Source organism: Somniosus microcephalus, chromosome 16 (genome assembly GCF_052327205.1).
Source record: "Somniosus microcephalus isolate GS21.2 chromosome 16, FLI_Smic_1.0, whole genome shotgun sequence".
Lineage (NCBI taxonomy): Eukaryota > Metazoa > Chordata > Chondrichthyes > Squaliformes > Somniosidae > Somniosus > Somniosus microcephalus.
In genome coordinates this window covers 16672439-16694900 of record NC_141002.1, presented here as the reverse complement: position 1 = coordinate 16694900, position 22462 = coordinate 16672439, and the positions used below count along the sequence as shown (strand labels likewise).

Genomic DNA, 22462 nt, shown 5'->3' with positions numbered 1-22462 from the left:
CTGACCCACACCAAACTCAAATAGACTGTCTTGGGACGTTTTGCTACGTTAAAGGCGCTGCATAAATGCAAGTTGTTATTGTTGTCTATTCCGATTTCTCTCATTACAGAAAATTCGAAGTCCCATCGTATTACAACCTTGTGAGTAAATGCATCAGCTGCTGATGTTGTACTGAGCCACAGAAACCAGAAGGGACAAGGTTCCATTCCTGGTCCCTATTGAGTTTGCAAATCACAGCTGGGGCAACAGCGGGAGTGCTTCAAATAGCCTCCGTGCTCCTGTAATTCAGAGGTGAATAGACAAAAGAATCCGCCCGAGTCTTTGCACCTGATTGTTATCCAGTGACCACTGCTGGAAATTGATGACAGACTGTGATTCCCTTCACAGTCAAACAGTCCAACACCATTCAGTGTCTGTGTTCACACATGAGGAATAGAAACCCAGGTGAAGTATCAGAGGGCTCCAGTAAGAGTCTGTGTCTTAAGGAGATGATGGGAGAAGGTTGTGGGGAAAAAAATAATGTACTTACAGATATTAAACTGTACAGATCTTCAAGGGTTTTAACCCCGCTCTGTGCTGAGTCAGCCAGGATAGTAGCAGGGTTGCTATAGTGTGCCTCAGCGTCCCTGGGCTAGAGGAAGAAACAGCCAGGCTACCATTCCCACTGGACTGTGTGTGTGTTTGTTTATAGGCAGTCAGGATCAATAGCCTGCTGACACTCAGGAAGGTTGGCTATTTAAACAGGGATTTCGATGGGCATCCAGAGCCCATTGTAGAAGAGTCTGTTAAGAGTCAGTGCCTTCAGGAGCAAAGGGGAAAAAAACAAAGCAGAGAATTGCCTTTTCAACCTAAAAAAGTCTGTGCCTGCCACTGTTTTCACTTGCAAACTGTATCACTTCAGCTCTTTAATTTAAAAATAAACTGTTCTGAAAAGCAAATGTATGCTTTAATTTGCATGAAATGTCAACATGTCAGTGGATGGAATGACTTTCTGGATGAGCTGCTGTCTGAGCAGAATATGCAAAGAGTCGACAAGTAAACAACTGCTTCTTCCTATGGGATTGTGTGTGTGACCGGATTATTGTTCTATCACCTGCATTGTATAGCATCTGGCGTCTATGTGAACCCACATTCCCTATGCCACACGAACGACGCTTGAACCCCAAATGATATATGTATGTTGTCCATTTAAATTTCTCCCCATTTTTCACACCTTCCCATTCCTGGACTGATCCTGCTTGCCAGGATTCTCTCAGTGCCATTATCTACCCGGACTGCAAGATTTTGTTAAATTAATTCTCAGGATATGGGCATCACTGGCAAGGCCGACATTTATTGCCCGTTCCTAGTTGCCCTTGAGAAGGTGGTGGTGAGCCGCCTTCTTGAACTGCTACACTCGGTGTGGTGAAGGTACTCCCACAGTGCTGTTAGGGAGGGAATTCCAGGATTTTGACCCAGCGGCGATGAAGGAACGGCGATATATTTCCAATTCAGGATGGTGTGTGACTTGGAGGTGATGGTGTTCCCATGCGCCTGCTGCCCTTGTCCTTCTAGTTGGTGGAGGTCGCAGGTTTGGGAGGTGTTGTCGAAGAAGCCTTGGCGAGCTGCTGCAGTGCATCCTGAAGATAGTACACACTGCAGTAACGGTGCCACGGTGAGTTGGTGGTGGAGGAGGGAGTGAGTGTTTAAGGTGTCTGTATATACCGTGTCAGGAAGTTTTAGCTAGGATAAAGCTACCCCAAAATTTGACTGGTAAAGGCATTACTTGGTGTGGTTCTGAGCCATGAGAAACAGAAGGTCCCAGGTTCCTGTTGAAAGGTTGGCAGAGCCTCAAGAGCAGCTCACTTGCGTGCCTCTGTGTCAGGCGATGAGGTGTAGCTTGGGAAAGAGTGGAAAAACATTATTTTAAAAGGGGCTGCGGGGATGGCGAAGGAAGAATCGCGTTGTTTTATCACGACTTGCAATTTATTTCCTGTTGTACCTACACTGTTGACACACATCTGACTGCATAAATAACTGAAGTGGCAAAAAGATTTGCCTGAAAATTGCGATCTATTCTCAAGAAATTGTCCTTTCATATGTTTCAGATACTACTTTGGTCGGCGACCGGCCATTCTAATCGCCGAGCCTGAAATGCTGAAGCAGATTCTGGTGAAGGACTTCAGCAACTTTGTCAACAGAATGGTAAGAGATCCTGAACCCGTCTACACCGTTGCTCTAATCTGACAAGTCGCGTGCCCAGTGTGGTTGAGAATTTAAAATCCACCTTGGGTGGGAGATCGTGATTCCTCCTCGCACTTGCGTTGCGCTAGTAATTCAGAATCTCTCTTGCGGCACGTTTAATAATTCTGACTCAGTTGGAATATTACATCACCACTGAGGAGCTTACCACAGCATTCACAGTGCAAGCCGACTGCAGGTCTTGTTTAATTAGCTGAGCAAGGGTAACTGTAGCACTGTTTGCTTGATAGCCCAGAGGATGCAGGATCTGACTGAAATTAAATCGGTTTCCTTCACAGCTTGTAAAACACTTGTGGATGTGCCCGAGTGTATTTTCTGTATTTACCATGGCTGCTTTGTCGCCTCATGCTTATATTTAATATTGATCAAGAGAATTCATGGTAGAAAGGGGGTGCAATTGGTCTTTGGTTGTAGCACAAAACAGGTGCTAGCATATCAGCAGCCTGTTTCACACCCTGCCCGATTTTCTTCCCCATTGATTTCCGATTGCTGCTTATTCGCTACCGCCCGTTTTGCGCTACCGCCAAAGACCAATTTCACCCCAAAGTTCTGAAGAGGAAGCTTTAAAGGAAGACCCTAAGCTTGGCATAAAAAAAGACTAATCATACCGCCTCATTCTAATGAGCCGTGCGCAACTGGAGACTCAGGTCCACCCTCCAGTGCCTTGACCAAGCGGTCATGTCTGAGCCCAGACGGTGAACGTCAACAAGGCTGTCACGGTCCAGCCTGACCAAACATAAATTCACATACCAAATAAGGGGCATTTGTATAGGGATCAGGAGCAGGAACCATGGCTCATCTTCTCTTCCCTTACAAGCTTGATAGCACCTGTGCAGCCTGCTCCGACTATCCAGCCCACCACCCACTGGCCATTCTGACCCTCAAGCATGTAAAACTATTGCAGAAGTAGGCACAACTCTGCCATCAACGTACCTTCCTCAGGGTAAATGCCACATTGAGAAATGTGCTCCCAACTGCACCAACATATAAACCAGGGCATTATCTTTCTCCTTGAATAATTTTCAGTTAACCAATCTTCTACCGTGACTCCTAAATGTGAAATGTTTGACCTTTTTCCTGTTTGGGTTTGTATTCTTCTTCTGAATTTTTTTTTAATGCTGATAAAAGAACTATGGAAAAAATAAGGAAGTACAGAACAAAAAAAAAGTAAAAATAGGCAGTTCCAATCATAGATCTTAGTGCAATCTCAGACAAAGTCAAGATGAGAATTGGTAATTTTGCCCCTTGAAGCTGATCACTCTAGTAACCTAACTCTCTCATTATCGCCTCCAGTTGCAATTTCCATATCACTAATGTTTTTCCATCTACAGCCCACAAGGCAGATTATTCTGAACATTCACCCTGAATAAAAATTGTCCTGCAAAATTCTTGCTGCCTCCAAAGGATGTCTAACTCCAGAACCCGACCAACCTGACATCTTGCAATATACGTACTTCACTTGTTGAGCTCCTCCACATGACATTTCCATGGTATTGGCAACTCACGAAACGTTATGTTCCCGAGAAATCTGTAAATAAAATAAAAAGCCGATGGCGGTAAAAGTGACCATGAAGCTGTCAGATTGCAGTAAAAACCCAACTAGTTCACTGATGTCCTTTAGGGAAGGAAACCTGCCGTCCTTAATCAGTCTGGCCTATATGTGACTCCAGTCCCATGCTAACGTGGTTGACTCTTAACTGCCCTCTGAAGTGGCCCAGCAGTTGTATCAAACCGCTATCAGCGTTTCAAGGCCCACCACTACCTTCTCAGGGCATCTAGGAACGAGAAATAAATGCCGGCCTTGCAGCGCACACACATCCCAATAATTAATAATAATTTTAAAACATAGAAGATAGGAGCAGGAGTAGGCCATTCGGCCCCTCGAGATCATGGCTGATCATCCAAATTCAGTACCCTGTCCCTGCCTTCTCCCCATATCCCTTGATCCCTTTAGCCTCAAGAAATATATCTAACACCTTCTTGAATATATTTAATGAATTGGCCTCAACTCCCTTTTGTGGTAGAGAATTCCACAGGTTCACCACTCTCTGGGTGAAGAAATTCCTCCTCATCTCTGTCCTAAATGGCTTACCCCTTATCTTTAGACTGTGACCCCTGGTTCTGGACTCCCCTGCCATCGGGAACATCTTTCCTGCATCTAGTCTGCCTAGTCCTGTTAGAATTTTATAAGTTTCAATGAGATCCCCTCTCATTCTTCTAAACTCCAGTGAATAATAAGCCCAATCGACCCAATCTCTCCTCATACGTCATTCCTGCCATCCCAGGTATCAGTCTGGTAAATCTTCGCTGCACTCCCTCCATGACAAGAACATCCTTCCTCAGATAAGGCGACCAAAACTGCACACAATACTCAAGGTGTGGTCTCACCAAGGCCCTGTACAACTGCAGCAAGACATCCTTGCTCCTGTACTCGAATTCTCTCGCTATGAAGGCCAACATACCATTTGCCTTCTTAACCGCCTGCTGCACCTGCATGCTTACCTTCAGCGACTGGTGCACAAGGACACCCAGGTCTCGTTGCACTTCCCCTTCTCCCAATCTATTGCCATTCAGATAATAATCTGCCTTCCTGTTTTTGCCACCAGAGTGGATAACCTCGCATTTATCCACATTATACTGCATCTGCCATGCATCTGCCCAATCACCCAACCTGTTCAAATCATACTGGAGTTTCTCGGCATCCTCCTCACAGCACACATGCCCACCCAGCTTTGTGTCATCTGCAAACTTGGAGATATTACATCTAGTTCCCTCGTCTAGATCATTAATATATATTGTGAATAGCTGGGGTCATAGCACCGATCCCTGCGGTACCCGACTAGTCACTGCCTGCCACTCGGAAAAAGACCCGTTTATTCCAACTCTTTGCTTCCTGTCTGCCAACCAGTTCTCTATCCAAGTCAGTACCTTACCCACAATCCCATGTGCTTTAACTTTACACGCTAATTTCTTATGCGGGACCGTATCGAAAGCCTTCTGAAAGTCCAAATACACCACATCCACTGGTTCTCCCTTATCTATTCTACCAGTTACATCCTCAAAAAATTCCAGTAGATTAGTCAAGCACGATTTACCTTTTGTAAATCCATGTTGACTTTGTCCGATCCTGTCACTGTTTTCCAAGTTTTCTGCTATTACATCTTTTATAATGGACTCTAGCATTTTCCCCTAGCATTTTCCCCACTACCGATGTCAGGCTTACCGGTCTATAATTCCCCGTTTTCTCTCTACCACCTTTTTTGAATAGTGGGGTTACATTAGCTACCCTCCAATCCATGGGAACTGTTCCAGAGTCTATAGAATTTTGGAAGATGACCAGCAATGCATATACTATTTCTAGGGCCACTTCCTTAAGTACGCTAGGATGTAGATTATCAGGCCCTGGGGATTTATCGGCCTTCAGTCCCATCAATTTCCCTAACACCATTTCCCTACAAATACTGATTTCATTCAATTCCTCCCTCTCATTAGACCCTTTGTTCACCGACATCTCTGGGAGGTTATTTGTGTCCTCCTTTGTGAAGTCAGAACCAAAGTATGTATTTAATTGGTCAGCCATTTCTTTGTTCCCCATTATAAATTCCCCTGATTCTGACTGCAAGGGACCTACGCTTGACTTCACCAATCTTTTTCTCTTCACATATAGAAGCTTTTACAGTAAGTTTTTATGTTCCCTGCAAGCTTACTCTCATACTCTATTTTCCCCCTCTTAATTAATCCCTTTGTCCTCCTTTGCTGAATCCTAAACTGCTCCCAATCCTCAGGTTTGCTGCTTTTTCTGGCCAATTTATATGTCCTCTCCTTGGACCTTATGCTATCCCTAATTTTCCTTGTTAGCCACGGTTAAGTCACCTTTTTTGTTTTATTTTTATGCCAAACAGGGATGAACAAATTCTGTAGTTCATCCGTGTGATCTTTAAATGTTTGCCATTGCCTATCCACCGTCAACCCTTTAAGTAACGTTCCCCAATCCATCCTACCCAACTCGCGCCTCATACCATTGTAGTTTCCTTTATTTAAATTCTGGACCCTAGTCTCTGAGTCAACTACTTCACTCTGCATCTTAATGAAGAATTCTATCATATTATGATCGCTCCGCCCCAAGGGGCCTCGCACAACAAGATTGCTAATGAATCCTTTCTCATTACATAATACCCAGTCTAAGATGGCCTGATGTCTAGTTGGGTCCTCGACATATTGGTCCAGGAAACCATCCCGTATACACTCCAGGAATTCCTCCTCCACAGTATTGTTACTAATTTGGTTAGCCCAATCTATATGTAGATTAAAGTCACCCCTGATAACTGCTGTGCCCTTATTGCACGCTTCTCTAATTTCCCGTTTAATGCCATCCCCAACCTCAGCATTACTGTTTGGGGGTCTGTATACAACTCCCACTAATGTTTTCTGCCCCTTGGTATTTCTCAGCTCTACCCATACAGATTCCACATCATCAGAGCTAATATCCTTCCTTACTATTGTGTTAATCTCCTCTTTAACCAGCAATGCTACCCCACCTCCTTTTCCTTTTTGCCTGTCTTTCCTGAATATTGAATACCCCTGGATGTTGAATTCCCAGCCTTGGTCACCCTGGAACCATGTCTCCGTAATCCCAATTAAATCACATCCATTTACATCTATTTGCGCAGCTAATTCATCCACCTTATTACGAATGCTCCTTGCATTAAGACACAAAGCCTTCAGGCTTGTTTTTTTAACACTCTTAGACATTTTAGAATTATTATTTACTGTGGCCATATTTGATTTAAACCCTTGATTTCTCTGACTGCCACTTTTGCTTTTCTCCTTACTGTCTTTTGCTCCTATCCTTGCTTCCCTTTCGTCTGTCTCCCAGCACAGGTTCCCAACCCCCTGCCATTTTAGTTGAAACCCTCCCCAACAGCACTAGCAAACACTCCCCCTAGGACATCGGTCCCGGGCCTGCCCAGGTGCAAACCGTCCAGTTTGTACTGGTCCCACCTCCCCCAGAACCGGTTCCAATGTCCGAGGAATTTGAATCCCTCCCCCTTGCACCATTCCTCTAGCCACATATTCATCTGAAATATTCTTCTCTTTCTACTCTGACTAGCACGTGGCACTGGCAGCAATCCTGAGATTACTACCTTTGAGGTCCTATTTTTTAATTTACCTCCTAACTCCCTATATTCAGCTTTTAGGACCTCATCCCGGTTTTTACCTATATCGTTGGTACCTATATGCACCACGACAACTGGCTGTTCACCCTCCCCCTCCAGAGTGCCCTACAGCTGCTCCGCGACATCCTTGACCCTTGCACCAGGGAGGCAACATACCATCCTGGAGATAGAAACGCCTATTGATTCCCCTTACAATAGAATCCCCTATCACTATAGCTCTCCCACTCTTTTTCCTCCCGTCCTGTGCAGCAGAACCACCCATGGTGCCAGGAAGTTGGCTGCTGCTGCCTTCCCCCGATAAGTCATCTCCCTCAACAATATCCAAATTGGTATATCTGTTCGAGAGGGGGATGGCCACAGGGGACCCCTGCAATACCTGCATGCGCCTTCTACTCTGCCTGGCGGTCACCCATTCCCTTCATGCGGTGTGACCAACTGATTAAACGTGATATCCACGACGTCCTCAGCATCGCGAATGCTCCAGTATGTATCCATTCGCAGCTCCAGCGCCGCAATGTGGTCTGCCAGTAGCTGCAGCTGGATACACTTCCCGCACACATGGTCGTCAGGGACACAGGAAGTGTCCCTGATTTCCTACATAGTGCAGGAGGAGCATGCCACGAGGCCGAGTTGTGCTGTCATGAATTACCCTTCAATTAATTTAAACTAAATTAAATCAAATCAATACCACCAAATACACTACAATTAAATGATATACTCAAGGGCCCTTGGTTACTGGCACTCCCCGATACACAACAGAGACCGTAGAAACTATAACCACAAAAAGTAAGACGTTCTAAACTTTATAAACTATTAACCTTAACTGTCAAACTATAGAGTAGTATAAATACTCACCTGGCTGTACTCACCCAATCAGCTGCTTTCTCTTGCCCATGTCACTTTTTGAATCATGGCGTGGCTCTGGAACGCCGCCGCCGCCGGTCTGCGAGATTGACCGGCCTTTGAGAAAAAGCCTGCGAAAGTGAGTTTAAATACTCACTACTCTCCTGCTGCTCCTGACACCGGCCTCTTCCTACAGGGTGAAACGTTAGGAAAAACAAAGGCGAAGCAAGGGAGCTCCTCCTTCCACTCCTCACCTAACTCCGACTCACCCAACTCGCAGCACTCAGTTGAAACCCCACTCACATGTCCTGTTGGTTATTATCTTAATGGCAAAGTTTAATCTAACCTCCTTGATGGGCCAGTTTGAACAAACATAAAATAGGGTCTGAAAATTCATCAGGCTTTAAAGGTCAGGTGAATATTGGAACAGAACGGTGCAGGGCAGCACGGTGGCATAGTGGTTAGCACTGTTGCCTCACAGCGCCAGGGACCCGGGTTCGAATCCGGCCTCGGGCGACTGTCTGTGTGGAGTTTGCACATTCTCCCCGTGTTTGCGTGGGTTTCCTCCGGGTGCTCCGGTTTCCTCCCACAGTCCAAAGATGTGCGAGTTAGGTTGATTGACTATGATAAATTGACCCTTAGTGTTAGGGGGATTAAATACGTGGGGTTACGGGGATAGGGTGGGATATGTGTCGGTGCAGGCTCGATGGGCTGAAATGGCCTCTATCTGCACTGTGGGAAGTCATCTGCCTTCCAAATGAAATGCTTCAGGGAACCTTGATTGGAAATTTCAGTCATTTGTTGACCAATATTCTGTACCAAACATTCTAAACCATCCATTTCTGTGTTGTAAGTAAACACAGCCTGCAACACTGCAATTGTACACTGCCAAAGGCACTGCTATACCTTCTCTTGTATGCAATGCATCCTGGATTAAGTGACATCACTGTACGTGGCCACGCTTGGTTCCAAAGCTTTGTCTAAAATAATTATTTCCAGTGTAGCAAAGCGAGTTAGTGAGCAGTACCTTCACACCTGGGATCTGGTTTTGAGTCTAAGGGTGCACATGTGAACATCAGGTGAGTACAGGATGAGGCTCAGCTGTGAGGCCCATCACAGTTAAAGAGCCCGCCAACACTCACTCAGGTGCCTCTTGGGCGAGATCCCAGGGGTGGACAACCGGCGCCTGTTGAATTGGACCCTCCCAGGTGTTCGCACCTTCAGGAGAAGAACAAATTGTAAAAGAAAAATTTTGCGAGCCGCGCTGTATATTGGCCACTGCACTATGTGCTCTTAAAAATAGCTTTGAGAGTTCTGAGATGCTTAGCTGACAATAAATAATGTTTCTATTTTTCAGAAAGTAATTTTTCCCAACAAGCCAATGGTCGACAGCCTTTTGTTCTTGCAAGATGGAGATTGGAAAAATGTCCGCAGTGTCCTGACACCAAGTTTCAGTAGCGCAAAGATGCGAGAGGTGAGAAGAGCTCAATGCTTTAAGCATGAAACTCTTTCCATCAACAAATGTATTTTTATAAATCGATCATTAGCTCATTCTATTTCAAACTGGTTTTTAATTTTACCTTTTATTGTGTGAAGTTTTGTGCTCATTAAGGTGACAGATGTTAGTGCGAGAAATTTGGACTCTTTCCATTTCAGGCACTCAATGGGTACAGTAGCGTAGTGGTTATGTAATCCAGAGCCCTGGACTAATAATCCACAGAACGGGAGTTCAAATCCCACCATGGTAGTTTGAGAGTTTTCATTCAGTTTTAAAAATCTGGAAATAAAAAGCTAGTATCAGTAAAAGTGATCATGAAGTTGTCGGATTTTCGTAAAAACCCAACTGGTCCACATAAGTCCTTTAGGGAAGGAAACCTGTCGTCAATACCCAATCTGGCATATATGTGACTCCAAACATGGTTAATTCTTAACTGCCCTCAGTAAGCCACTCAGTTGTACTCGGGATAGGCAATAAATGCTGGCCTTGCCAAGAATGAATTAAAAAAAAACAATGTCCGCATCAAGCACTCCTATGTCTAGTACAACACAGTTAGTTGCAGAGTAAAGGCCCCTATAAAGCCCAACAATGTGCTTCACCTCCAGTCTCAAAAAAGCATTCCTCTTTCATTTCAGAGAGAGATTGCTACTTATTGCCGTGGCACTATTCAGTCTTCCTTAACAGCCTCAAAGTACAGTGCAAAACAATTGAATTAGATTAAAATCAAACTATGCCAACATTGTTTCAAGACACGATGACATACAGAGATACACACGCATATTTATGTACACCTCTTAGAAACATCTCAAAGCTTCTGAATTGCTTTTGAAATTCAGTGACTGTTATATAAGCAAACATGCCATCCATTTTGCACACAGCAAGATTTCACAGACTTCAATGCACTGAATAGCCAGTTAATCTGGTGGTGTGACCAGTTACTTCTGGTATCCATGGCAGCTGGATTGCGAGGATAAAGAGGTGTGTAGAAAATCTCAAACTTTCCAAATTACTCCTGCGATAAAGCCAAAATGCAAAGAATCATCCACATCCAAATTTAAGGCAGACTTTAGATTATTAGCTGATCTCCCGTGGCACTGCTCACAATGAATTGGAAGTCAGGTTGTTGCGAGGGAAAGATGCTGGGGTGTGTAAGCGGGGAAGGTGTTAACTTTTCCATTGAAAGGATTTAGAAATAAATTTGTAAGAGTAACAGTGAAGTAATTTTTTTATTAGTTCCTGGGAATAAATAAATGATTTTCCTTCCCCACTGTAGATGCATAAATACATTAGTTCCCTTCACATCAATAAATCTGTATGTAGTGTGGGGGGAGCACCTCTTTCCTTCTGTGAATTTTTATATCGAAGGCCATGAATAATATAAAACTTACAACAAAAACAAAATGTGCTTCTTTCCTTCTTTACCAAATATCTCTGGACAGAACCGACAAGGTTCTGCATAAATAAACAAATTTAAGTGCAGGACGTTTGCTCAGAACTTTCCTCCAAACTTAAGTGATACAAGTCCTTCCAGAATTTTTCTGCTATTTTACATTGATTGTTTTGTTTTGAGTTCAGAGATAAAAAAATAAATAAAAAGAAGTGCAGCTGGTGTGACTATTAGAAAATCAAAAGATAAAACAATGCCAAATTTCAAAGTGCAAAGTTTCATTTGTCATACTGTTTTATTTGCTAAATAAACAATCCCTTGAAGAGACCCTTTTTTTTACCTAAGAGGCAAATGTAAGAGTTCATGTTTTACTTTGTTTTGCTGTTTTATCTAAAAACACAGCTTTTGATTGTTTTACCCACTCCTAAAAATTGATTTCCCTGAGGGTTTATGTCAACGTTAGATACACCAAAGCAGAAGACGGCGCAAGACTTACAAACAGCCAGTTTAAACGTTAATCGTAAAATCTTTTTCGGAGTTGTAGGCACTGATGCATTCTGGCTGACGATTGTTCTGGGAAACCCCGTGAACTCAAATCCCAGGCTTCTCAGAGAGCTACAGGCCTCCTCCAAAGAGTGTTGTTAGGCACATTTTAAACTGAAAACCTGTTTTTTGTATTGGTAGGTTTGATTAAAAAATATTACAAATTCACCAGGACATTATGGCCTAGAAATTGAGTTTTGGCTTAGCCAGGGCTTTAGCGCCGGAAGTTAGTGCCGGCGCTAAGTCCCCCTGCGCGCGCCAAAAATTCAGCAGGGCCGCGCCCAAACGGCTGCCGGCGCTACTGAAGGGTCTTTGCGGCGGTAAATCGGCGCTAAGTGCCGTTTCGCGCTGCAATTCCGGCGCTGCGGCACCCGATGCGGTGCGGCAGGCTCGGGAAGTGCAGGCCTCCTCCTTCCCTTAAGGAGGAGCTGCCTGCACCCGGCTGCGGCCCGCGAAAATCTTTTTAAAAATGAGCCCGGCACCTCGGACAAGTGCCGGGCTTGCTTCTGTTCCGGGGGGGGGGGGGGGGGGGAAGTCCGGGGAGGGAGCTGCGGCCAGGCGGCCGGCGGGAAAGCGGCCGGCCGCCGCGGGGCCTTTAATGCGCCGGCGCAAAGACTTGTAAGACTCTGTTGCCAGAGTCTTAGTTGCGGCTGCCACGGGCGAGGCGGCCGCAACTGAATTTCGGCGCTGGGGCCCGTCGGCATGGCAACCGGGATGCTGCGCACACCGATGACGTCATCGGTGCCGGCGCAGCGCTACCGGTCTACCGCGGCGGAAGGGCCCCAGGCAATTTCGGCGCCGGCGCCAATTGCAGCGCTAGGCCCTCTAGCGCCGCAAAATCGGCGCTAAGGGCACTCAATTTCTAGGCCTATGTCTTTAGGTTTCAGTTCTTGTTTCTAGTGCTAAATTTCTTATTGTGCACAAGAGGATTTAAAGCAAAATCTTTGGCGTTATTTCATTACTTTGCCTTTTTTATCGCTAGCTTTTGCTGACTGCTTATTCGTTCTTTTCTTGCATCCTCAAGTAGCTTTTCATTGGAGGTTAATATATTAATGCAAGTTTTTTCTTTCACCGTACCTGCTTTTGGTTGGTGCGTTCGCTACCTGTTTAGTTGTGATCTGTTGCAGTTTTCGTGAATTAAAAAAAAATTTGTTTATGGGATCAGGGCGTCGCTGGCAAGGCCAGCATTTATTGCCCATCCCTAATTGCTCTTGAGAAGGTGGTGGTGAGCCGCCTTCTTGAACTACTGCAGTCCGTGTGGTGAAGGTACTCCCACAGTGCTGTTAGGGAGGAGTTCCAGGATTTTGACCCAGCGACGATGAAGGATCAGCGATATACTTCTAAGTCAGGATGGTGTGTGACTTGGAGGGGAACTTGGAGGTGGTGGTGTTCCCATGCACCTGCTGCCCTTGTCCTTCTAGGTGGAAGAGGTCGCAGGTTTGGGACCTGCTGCTGAAGAAGCCTTGGCGAGTTGCTGCAGTGTGTCTTGTAGATGGTACACACTGCAGCCACGGTACGCTGGTGGTGGAGGGAGTGAATGTTTAAGGTGGTGGCTGGGGTGCCAATCAAGTGGGCTGCTTTTTCCTGGATGGTGTCAAGCTTCTTGAGTGTTGTTGGAGCTGCACTCATCCAGGCAAGTGGAGAGTATTCCACCACACTCCTTACTTGTGCCTTGTAGATAGTGGAAAGGCTTTGGGGAGTCAGGAGGTGGGACACTCGCCGCAGAATACCTAGCCTCTGACCTGCTCTTGTTGCCACAGTATTTATGTGGCTGGTCCAGTTAAGTTTCTGGTCAGTGGTGACCCCCAGGATGTTGATGGTGGGGGATTCGGCGATGGTAATACCGTTGAATGTCAAGGGGAGGTGGTTAGACTCTCGCTTGTTGGGGATAGTCATTGCCTGGCACTTCTGTGGCGTGAATGTTACCTGCCACTTATCAGCCCAAACCTGAACATTGTCCAGGTCTTGCTGCATGCGGGCATGGACTGCTTCATTATCTGTGGAGTTGTGAATGGCGCTGAACACTGTGCAGTCATCAGCGAACATCCCCATTTCTGACCTTATGTTGGAGGGAAGGTCATTGATGAAGCAGCTGAAGATGGTTGGGTCTAGGACATTGCCCTGAGGAACTCCTGCAGCGATGTCCTGGGGCTGTGATGATTGACCTTCAACCACCACCCTTTGTGCTAGGTATGACTCCAGCCAGTGGAGCATTTCCCCCCCGATTCCCATTGACTTCAGTTTTATTAGGGCTCCTTGATGCCACACGCAATCAAATGCTGCCTTGATGTCAAGGGCAGTCACTCTCACCTCACCTCTGGAATTCAGCTCCTTTGTCCATGTTTAGACCAAGGCTGTAATGAGTAATGAGGTCAGGAGCCGAGTGGTCTTGGCATCCGTGAGCAGGTTATTGATGAATAAGTGCCGCTTGATAACACTGTCGATGACACCTTCCATCACTTTGCTGATGATTGAGAGTCGACTGATGGGGTGGTAATTGGCAGGGTTGGATTTGTCCTGCTTTTTGTGGAGTGAATCGAATTGGCTGAAGAGTGGCTTCTGTGATGGTGGGGACCTCGGGAGTAGGCCGATATGTATCATCCACTCGGTTCTTCTGGCTGAAGATGGTTGCAAACACTTCAGCCTTGTCTTTTGTACTCATGTGTTGGGCTCCACCATCATTGAGGATGGGGATATTCATGGAGCCTCCTCCTCCCGTTAGATGTTTAATGGTCCACCACCATTCACGACTGGATGTGGCAGGACTGCAGAGCTTTGATCTGATGCGTTGATTGTGGGATCGCTTAGCCCTGTCTATAGCATGTATGTAGTCCTGTGTTGCAGCTTCCCCAGGTTGGCACCTCATTTTTAGGTATGCCTGGTGCTGCTCCTGGCATGCTCTTTTACACTCCTTATTGAGCAAGGGTTGGTCCCCTGGCTTGATGGTTATTTGTAGAGTGAGGGATATGCCAGGCCACATTGTGGTGGAATACAATTCTGCTGCTGCTGATGGCCCACAGTGCCTCATGAATGCCCAATTTTGAGCTACTAGATCTATCCCATTGAGTGGTAATGCCACACAACACAATGGAGGATGTCCTCAGTGTGAAGATGGGACTTCGTCTCCACAATGACTGTGCGGTGGTCACTGCTACCAATACTGTCATGGTAGATTGGTGAGGACGAGGTTTTTCCCTCATGTTGGTTCTCTCACCACCTGCCGTAGGTCCAGTCATGTCCTTCAGGACTCGGCCAGGGGATATGGAAGTCCCCCAGCCAGAATGCATTCTGTACTCAGTAGGTGGTAACAGCAGGAGGCTTCCTTGCCCATGCTTGACCTGAAGCCATGAGACTTCATGGGGGCCAGAGTTAATGTTGAGGACTCCCAGGGCCACTCCTTCCCGACTGTATCACCACCCCTGGTGGGTCTATCCTGCTGGTGGGACATACCCAAGGATGGTGATGGAGGAGTCATTGGCTGAAAGGTATGATTCTGTGAGTATGACTATGCCAGGCTGTAGCTTGACTAGTCTGTGGGACAATTCTCCCAATTTTGGCACAAGTCCCCAGATGTTGGTGAGGAGGACTTTGCAGGGTTGAATGGGCTGGGTGTGCCGTTGCCGTGTCCATAGCCAGTGCTGAGGTTAGTGAACCAGATGGGTTTTTAATGACAATCCAATAGTTTCATGGTTACCATTACTGATACTAGTAATTATTCCAGATTTATTTAATTAACTGAGTTTAAATTCCCCAGCTGCCGTGGTGAGATTTGAACTCACGTCCAGGCCTCTGGATTACTAGCCCAGAGACATTACCACTACGCTACTGTTCCCATATGATATTTGAGCTGATAAGATGCAAGTATGCCACATAGGTTGCATATTAAGTGGCATCTGAGGTATGATGGATACAGAACAAAAGATTTATATCAGCACATTGATGGCTGGCCTCATAAGTTATCCCAGATACATGACCCTATCAGACAAAAGATACATAGCGCCTTTCACAACCTCAGGAAGTCCCAATGTGCTTTACAGCCAGTGAAGACCTTAGAGACCTAAACAACCAGTCTCTGACATTCATTTCACTGCTCCTTATTGTTTTAATAATGAAAGTTTAGCATTCTGATTTCCACTGTAAGCAGAGGTCTTCATACAATAAATAGTGAAAATCTGGAACTCTCCCCCCCAAAAGGCTGTGGATACTGTGGGTCAATTGAGATTTTCAGGACTGAGATTGATAGGTTATTGTTAGGTAAGGGTATCAAAGGGATACGGAGCTAAGGTGGGTAAATGTAGTTGAGGTACAGATCAGCCATGATCTCATTGAATGGCGGAGCAGGCTCGAGGGGCTGAATGGCCTCCTCCTGTTCCAATGTCGCAAGAGTGTGCAATTGGAGTGAAACCTTTTTAACAGAACTGCAGAAAAAAGAGAAAGTGAGAGTACGGATGTGGAATTTCATGTCATATTTTGTATATATCTGCACCTGTTATGCTGGCCGTAACTCATTTGCAGTTTTGCTACCTACAGGTTATATGGTTGCCTTGTAGAGATACTGAGAGGTAAAAAAAACTCACTACAGGAAACTTTGTGCTATCCGGAGGTTGAATGTCTGGCAGCTTCGATCTAACGGCAGAAATCAGCAGCCGTTTTGGTTAGGTTTTTTTTCTTCTCCTAGCATTCTTTTCACAGGCAGGCTCTGGAAAGCGTCTTTGTCGCTTAGCAACAGCTTCAGAGGCTTCCAAGCTACTGGGCCGAGTGTTTACAAGCTGTTGCTGAGCAACAGTGTTTGTGGTCAGATACGGAGATGAAAAGCTCCTATCTGATAACATTGACGCTGGTCTATCCGGAAGTTTTGAGGCAACGGCAGCAGCTCGGTCCCGTGGGTGCCGGATAGCACAAAGTTTCCTGTACTTTCATATTTGTATGAATAACAGGGTAAAATAAACTGTAAAGCTCCTTCTCGCTGGCCTAAGGGGTAAAACACACCTGGTATGTTACTGAACTGTACAGACCATAAGGTCACGGGTTCAATTCCCAGTCTGGGCCGGGTTTGCTGATAGCAGCCAGGGCACTAGAGTAGATAACAGTGGATTAAGACATGAAAAAAATAACTAGTCAGGGTTCTCGCTCCTGATTGCTACTCTTTGGTTCTTGCTGCACATGTGTGAATGATGGGCAAGGGCAGACAACTGTGATGCCCTCCATGGTTAAATAGCCCACTGACATTGGGGTTGCAGCTGAGAAATGACTGGTGAGGTACTGGAGGGCTGCAAGCACTCGTAGAACCATCCCCCAGCCTGGATTTTCTGATTGGTGTTACTTTTAATGCTGGCGTTAACCAGTTTATTTTAAAGAGGAAAAGAAAAGGAAAGAACTTGCATTTCTATAGTGCCTTTCATGACCTCAGCACGTCCCAAAGCGCTTTACAGACAATGAAGTGTGGTCACTGTTGGAATGTAGGGAAACATGGTAGCCAATTTGCGCACAGCAAGGTCCCACAAACAGTAATGACCAGATAATCTGTTTTTATCTGGTTAATCTGTTTTTTAGTGATGTTGGTTGAGGGATAAATGTTCAGGACACCGAGAGAATTCCCCTGCTCTTTGAAATAGTGCCATGGGATCTTTTACATTCACTTGTGAGAGCAGACAGGGGGTGGGGGGGCCTCGGTTTAACGTCTCATCCGAAAGACAGCACCTCCGACAGTGCAGCGCTCCCTCAGTGCTGCACTGGTGTGTCAGCCAGGATTATAAGGGTTAAAATAATCTCCATCAGAAAATCGAGGCTAGTTCCTTCCGGAGAGAAAGGGACAAAATTGGGGGAGGAAAGTTACCTGGACTTTCTCAAAAAAGTGAATGTTTTTTAAATAATGTACAATTTGAAGACATATAATATACTAACTGTGCCATTTATAGTAACAATATATTTCACACTTGCTGTTCAACCAGAAGCCTTCCAACATAGCTTCTCACAGCAAGAGTGCAGCTTCTTTATTATTCACTGAACTCGCCTGGCTGCATTTCCACTGAGCCAAGAGAATTTTTTTTTAAACTGTCATTTGATAAACATCTTTGTTCTTTTCCACACAACTGCAGTGAAGGTTACTGATTTCATTTACATGGCTTGGCAGCAGCGATAGGACAACAAAGCTATCATCTTTTCATAAAGGTAGGGGGGGAAAGAAATCCTTGTCAAAGTCTGCCTGCCGTTTAAAGCTTGGCATCTATTAAAGTGATGAAGGACACAGGAGTCATTATGAGAAGCACCATTCCTCACTCCCGTGTCAGAGGAGATTAACATTTTTATATAGATAGCGTTCATATTAAAAACCCTTGGAGGGAAAATATCGTGAGGCTCGTCACGTTATGCAAGCAGACTGTTCTTATGTCAGTGCTTCAGCACCGAGGCAGCCAGCAGTTTCCTGGCAACCATGTGGAACTAGTTGGTCAGTTATTCATTTACAGCCTGCCATTCCCAGACTGCAATTAGAAAAATGCTGAGTGCAGGCCAGCTCGCGAGTCTGAAAAAGAAACCGTCCCGGCTTCTTGGAAGTGCTCAAGACAATCCAACAAATAAAAAAGGGGGTTTATTACATGGGAACACGGCACATTAACTCCAACCATAGGCTTCCCTTGCTATGAAAGTAGTGGTTTGCCCTCCACGCAACTGCAGATAAAGGCCTTAACAGCAGTTCGCATATTGGACCAGAGCCAAGCAGAGTAAGCTCCTGGCATTTATATTTTGGAGCAACACAAGGTCAGAGGTGTCCGAAGTACAGCCCACACGCATCCCATCAGCCCCGTCTGTCTGGGCTGTGATGTCCCAGGGGCTTACTCATCCGTGGTCTGCTCTTGACCCAGTGCAGCACATTCAAACAGTCAGTTTCCAACTATACCTAGAGCCTTTTTATGTGTTTTTACTTAAACAAAATTAGTTTTGAATTTATGTTTGTAATTTTGCAGTGGGAGGGAGGGGCCATATGGCCTACTCCTGCTCCTACTTCTTATGTTCTTATGTTCTTATGATGTAAAAAGATCCTATCAGACGATGTGAAGAAGAACAAGCAGTTCTCAAATTTCTTCCATGACCCAACACCACCAAGAAACAGATCAACTGGGCATGCATCTCATTGCTGTTTGTGGAACATTACTAATGCTATATTTGCTTACCTGACAATGGTCACTGCACTCCAAAAGTACCTTGATGTAGCACTTTGATCTAATACAATGTTCTAAAGTACTTCACAAAGGCAACCAGATAGCGAGCATCGTTAGGACAAGAGTCGGGGTGGTGGCAAAAGTCATGATTAACGAGGCAGGTCTTGAGAAGGCGATTGACGAAGGGGAGAGAGGTAGCAAGGTGGAGGAGGTTTAGAAAGAGTGTTCCGAAGTACGGGAATAAGATAGCTGAAGGCTCCGCTGCTAAAGGTGGCACAGAGGAAGGGGGATGCTAGGAGGCCAAAGTCGGAAGAATGGAGGGCATATGCTGGCACACAGGGCTGGAGGAAGTTGTAGAGGTGAGGGGGTGGGGGGTGAGGGCGTGCAAGGTCACGGAGCGACCTGTAGATGAGCACAAGGATTTTGAAATCGATGCATTAGAGGATGGGGAGCCAATGCCGGTTGGTGATTACAGAGTTAACAGTATGTGAGACTCTGTGGGATAGTATTCAGGACAGTAGCGTTTTGGACAAGTTAAATTTTTGAAGGGCACATCTGAGGAAGTTGGCAAGAACAACCTGAGTTTGGAGGTGACAAGAGCCTGGCAGTGGGGGTGACACAGAGGTAGAGGTGAGTGATGTTCCAGAGGTGGAACTAGGTTGTCTTGATGGTGGCTACTATGTAGGGTTTGAAGCTTAGCTCAGGGTTAAACAGGATCCCACAGCTCTGCATTGTTGGGCTCAGACTGAGCGAGCTGCCAGAAAGAAGGAGATGATTGGGGCCTCTAAGGTGCGGAGTTTTTGGGGGGGAAACAGCAACATTTGAGAAGAAATGTTTCTCTACAATTCAACAAATCATGACGCTGCTGCTTCAGTGCATGATTTTAATTTGTCTTCATGTGGCATCATGAGGACATGAAAAACTTGAACGCCGCGATTTTATTTAACGAGGCGGCTTGGAGTCGGGTTGTGTGCTGGGTGGGTTCCGGACCCGCTGCCAGCGGGATCAGCTGTGGTTTTTTGATTTTAATTAAATGACCTTGTTAACTTCTGTTAAGTCTGTGAATTATTTAGTTAATTAAGACACAGACTAATGAGTAACAATAAAAACAGGTCTTTACTGGTTGGAGGTAGGGACTATACTGAATACAAGATTACTGCACAGTGCTTATATACCGGTGTGTTCACCCCCGGTATTACGTCTACAGCAGCCTGAGAAAGTAGTACATCTCTTAAGGTGGAACAGGCTTAAGCTCTCTTAAGGTGGAACAGGTTACATACACAACACTCCTCCCTTCTTAGCTTTATAGTCATCCCCCCCATTTACCATAACGTAATAACATATATACATATATAACTTCATGTTTAATGTAACATATCACAGATTCAGTCTCTGCGGAAAACAGTTCACAGATTCAATCTCTGTGGTGTAGTCGGTTCACGTTACTCATTCAATAGTCCTTTCATGGATTTAACAGCTTGAACTTCCGAACTGATTTGGCTCCGTTCGGAGGGACCACGTGTGTGATCTGGTAGGGGTGATAATGGTTCAGATGGTTATCATCTTCTGCTTCGTCTTTTCCTTTTCTGCTTCTTAGAGACTCTCTGGGCTCCCCTGTCAGCTGCCAGCTGTAGCGCCACCATCTCCCTATGTTCCTTAGACTTTAAGTGATTCATCCTGATTTCTGCACTTTGGGAGTTTTCATCACAAGCTGGGCAGACCAGGTCACTATAATATTCAGTGTCACTCAATAGGTCATGGTAATATTCGGTGTCGTCCTGATCTAGGCCAGCGAGAGGGTCTTCTATTTCCTCCATACCCAGCTGGGCGTTAGCCAGCTTTTGTTCCAAGTCCAGACATCTTTCCTGAAGAGACTTCTTCATGCGTACCTCTTCATCCAGCTTTTTCTGGGCTTTCAGCAAGTCGTTTACTAATGACCTCATTTGAGATTTTACTACTTCAACTTCTTTTGGAGATTGATTGATCGGACTATTCAATCCCTCTACCGGAGCAGCTGTTTCAGCGGTCTGTTGTTCTACGTTGACGTGAGTCAGCGTACTTTTGGCATCCAAGGGCTGCTCTGTTGCAGTCATCTCAGTCTGTGTTGCCACCTCAGCTCTTCCAATAACCTTTGAGAGCTCCGAACCCCTTTCGTTTGAATATTGAAGTTCGTGTTCAAGTTTTTCCCATTTCAGAGTCCTGTCCTTCAGCATATGCAGGAGTTGGCTGACCGTTAACTCCTCTGACATCAGACGTTTTGTGTGCTCCTGCTCCATTTGCTCCAGCAGCTGCTTCTGTTGTCTTTCCAGATGTTCCCACTCTATATCAAAGAACTCTTTCGTCGCATTCATCTCTTGCTCAAAACGGCGAATCATTTGTTCTAATTGCTGTTGCAGTTTGAAATGGAGTTGAGTTCGAGCCCGGTGTCCCTCAGAAATGTGCATGTCAGTAGACTGGACAGACTCAGAATTCTCTATCTCGGTGGAATTCTGTGCTGAAACTTTGTCTTTTGCACACGGGTTGGTCTTACCATCATCAGTTCCAGAGTCTGGGTTGATTATGTTCACCGAGTTCTCACTCGTTATTGTTTGTAGGAAATGCCAGTCGATATTCATTTTCCTAATCCACTCCCATCCTAGTAGTGGAGGACCTCCTTCAGAAAGCACATATAAGTCCATTATTTGACTTTCTTCGCCCTTGTGGACCACTGTGACCTCAATTTTCCCGATGGGGTACACTCTTTGCCCCGTGTATGTTTTCAATATGAGCTCCGTATCCTGTAGGGGAATATGTTGGAATAACCTTCCATAATCTTTCTTATTTATGACCGTCAATGCGGATCCAGTGTCCAATTCCAGTTTTACTTGGACTCCTTCTATCTGAAGAGTGACCCAAATTGTCTGGAGGTCTGCACCCTTACCAGCGTTGAGTACTCTTAAGCTAGCCAGTTCAATACTGCTTAAGCCAGCCAGTTCATTACTGCTAGCGTCTGAATCGGACTCCTGTTCGGCCACCTTGTGTACTTTTGCGTATTTTCCTTGCGGTGACTTCTTGTTGCTGGTCTTCTTCCCTGACCTGCATACTCTAGCTATGTGTCCAAGCCTACCACAAGTTCTACATTCTTGGTTTTTAAACCAACACTGGTTCTGATCATGCGTTGTCTTTCCACAACGATAACATTTGCCAGAACTCACACCCAATTTGTGTGCACTGAGCTCCGGTGACCGTAGCTGCATTACTGCCGTGCCTCTCGCTGCGGCTTCGTGTGCTGCTGCCATAGTGACCGCCTTCTCAAGCGTCAGCTCATTCTCCTCGAGCAGTCGCTTTTGTGTATCCTGTTTAAATAAACCACACACAAATTTGTCTCGTAGTGCATCTGTCAGTCCCGTTCCAAACTGGCAATATTTCGCTAATTTACGCAATTCCAGCAAATATTCAGCATTGCTTTCATGCTGTAGCTGCCTTCTGTCATAAAATTTAAATCGTTCCGCTAGCATCAGCGGCGTGGGGTTTAGATGATCCTTCAGGACAGTAACAATCTCATCGAACGTCTTATCCGCCGGTTCATCTGGTGATAACAGGTGTTTCAATTGCCCGTATGTCTTCGCACCCA

General features: G+C 45.6%; 1 protein-coding gene and 1 long non-coding RNA gene across 3 annotated transcripts in view; one reads left to right on the top strand and one right to left on the bottom strand.

The window, feature by feature from the left end:
• LOC147105988 (uncharacterized) overlaps window positions 1–22462 on the bottom strand; it is a 310673-nt gene that overhangs the window by 122086 nt on the left and 166125 nt on the right. The window contains exon 2 of the long non-coding RNA XR_015081310.1: window positions 3696–3769. This is a non-coding gene — a long non-coding RNA (uncharacterized LOC147105988). The remainder of the gene's footprint in view (window positions 1–3695; window positions 3770–22462) is intronic.
• tbxas1 (thromboxane A synthase 1 (platelet)) overlaps window positions 1–22462 on the top strand; it is a 315721-nt gene that overhangs the window by 145918 nt on the left and 147341 nt on the right. For both annotated transcript variants that reach the window (XM_086008606.1, XM_086008607.1), the window contains exons 5-6: window positions 2088–2184; window positions 9619–9735. In XM_086008606.1, coding sequence (XP_085864732.1) covers window positions 2088–2184; window positions 9619–9735 — 214 coding nt within the window. The remainder of the gene's footprint in view (window positions 1–2087; window positions 2185–9618; window positions 9736–22462) is intronic.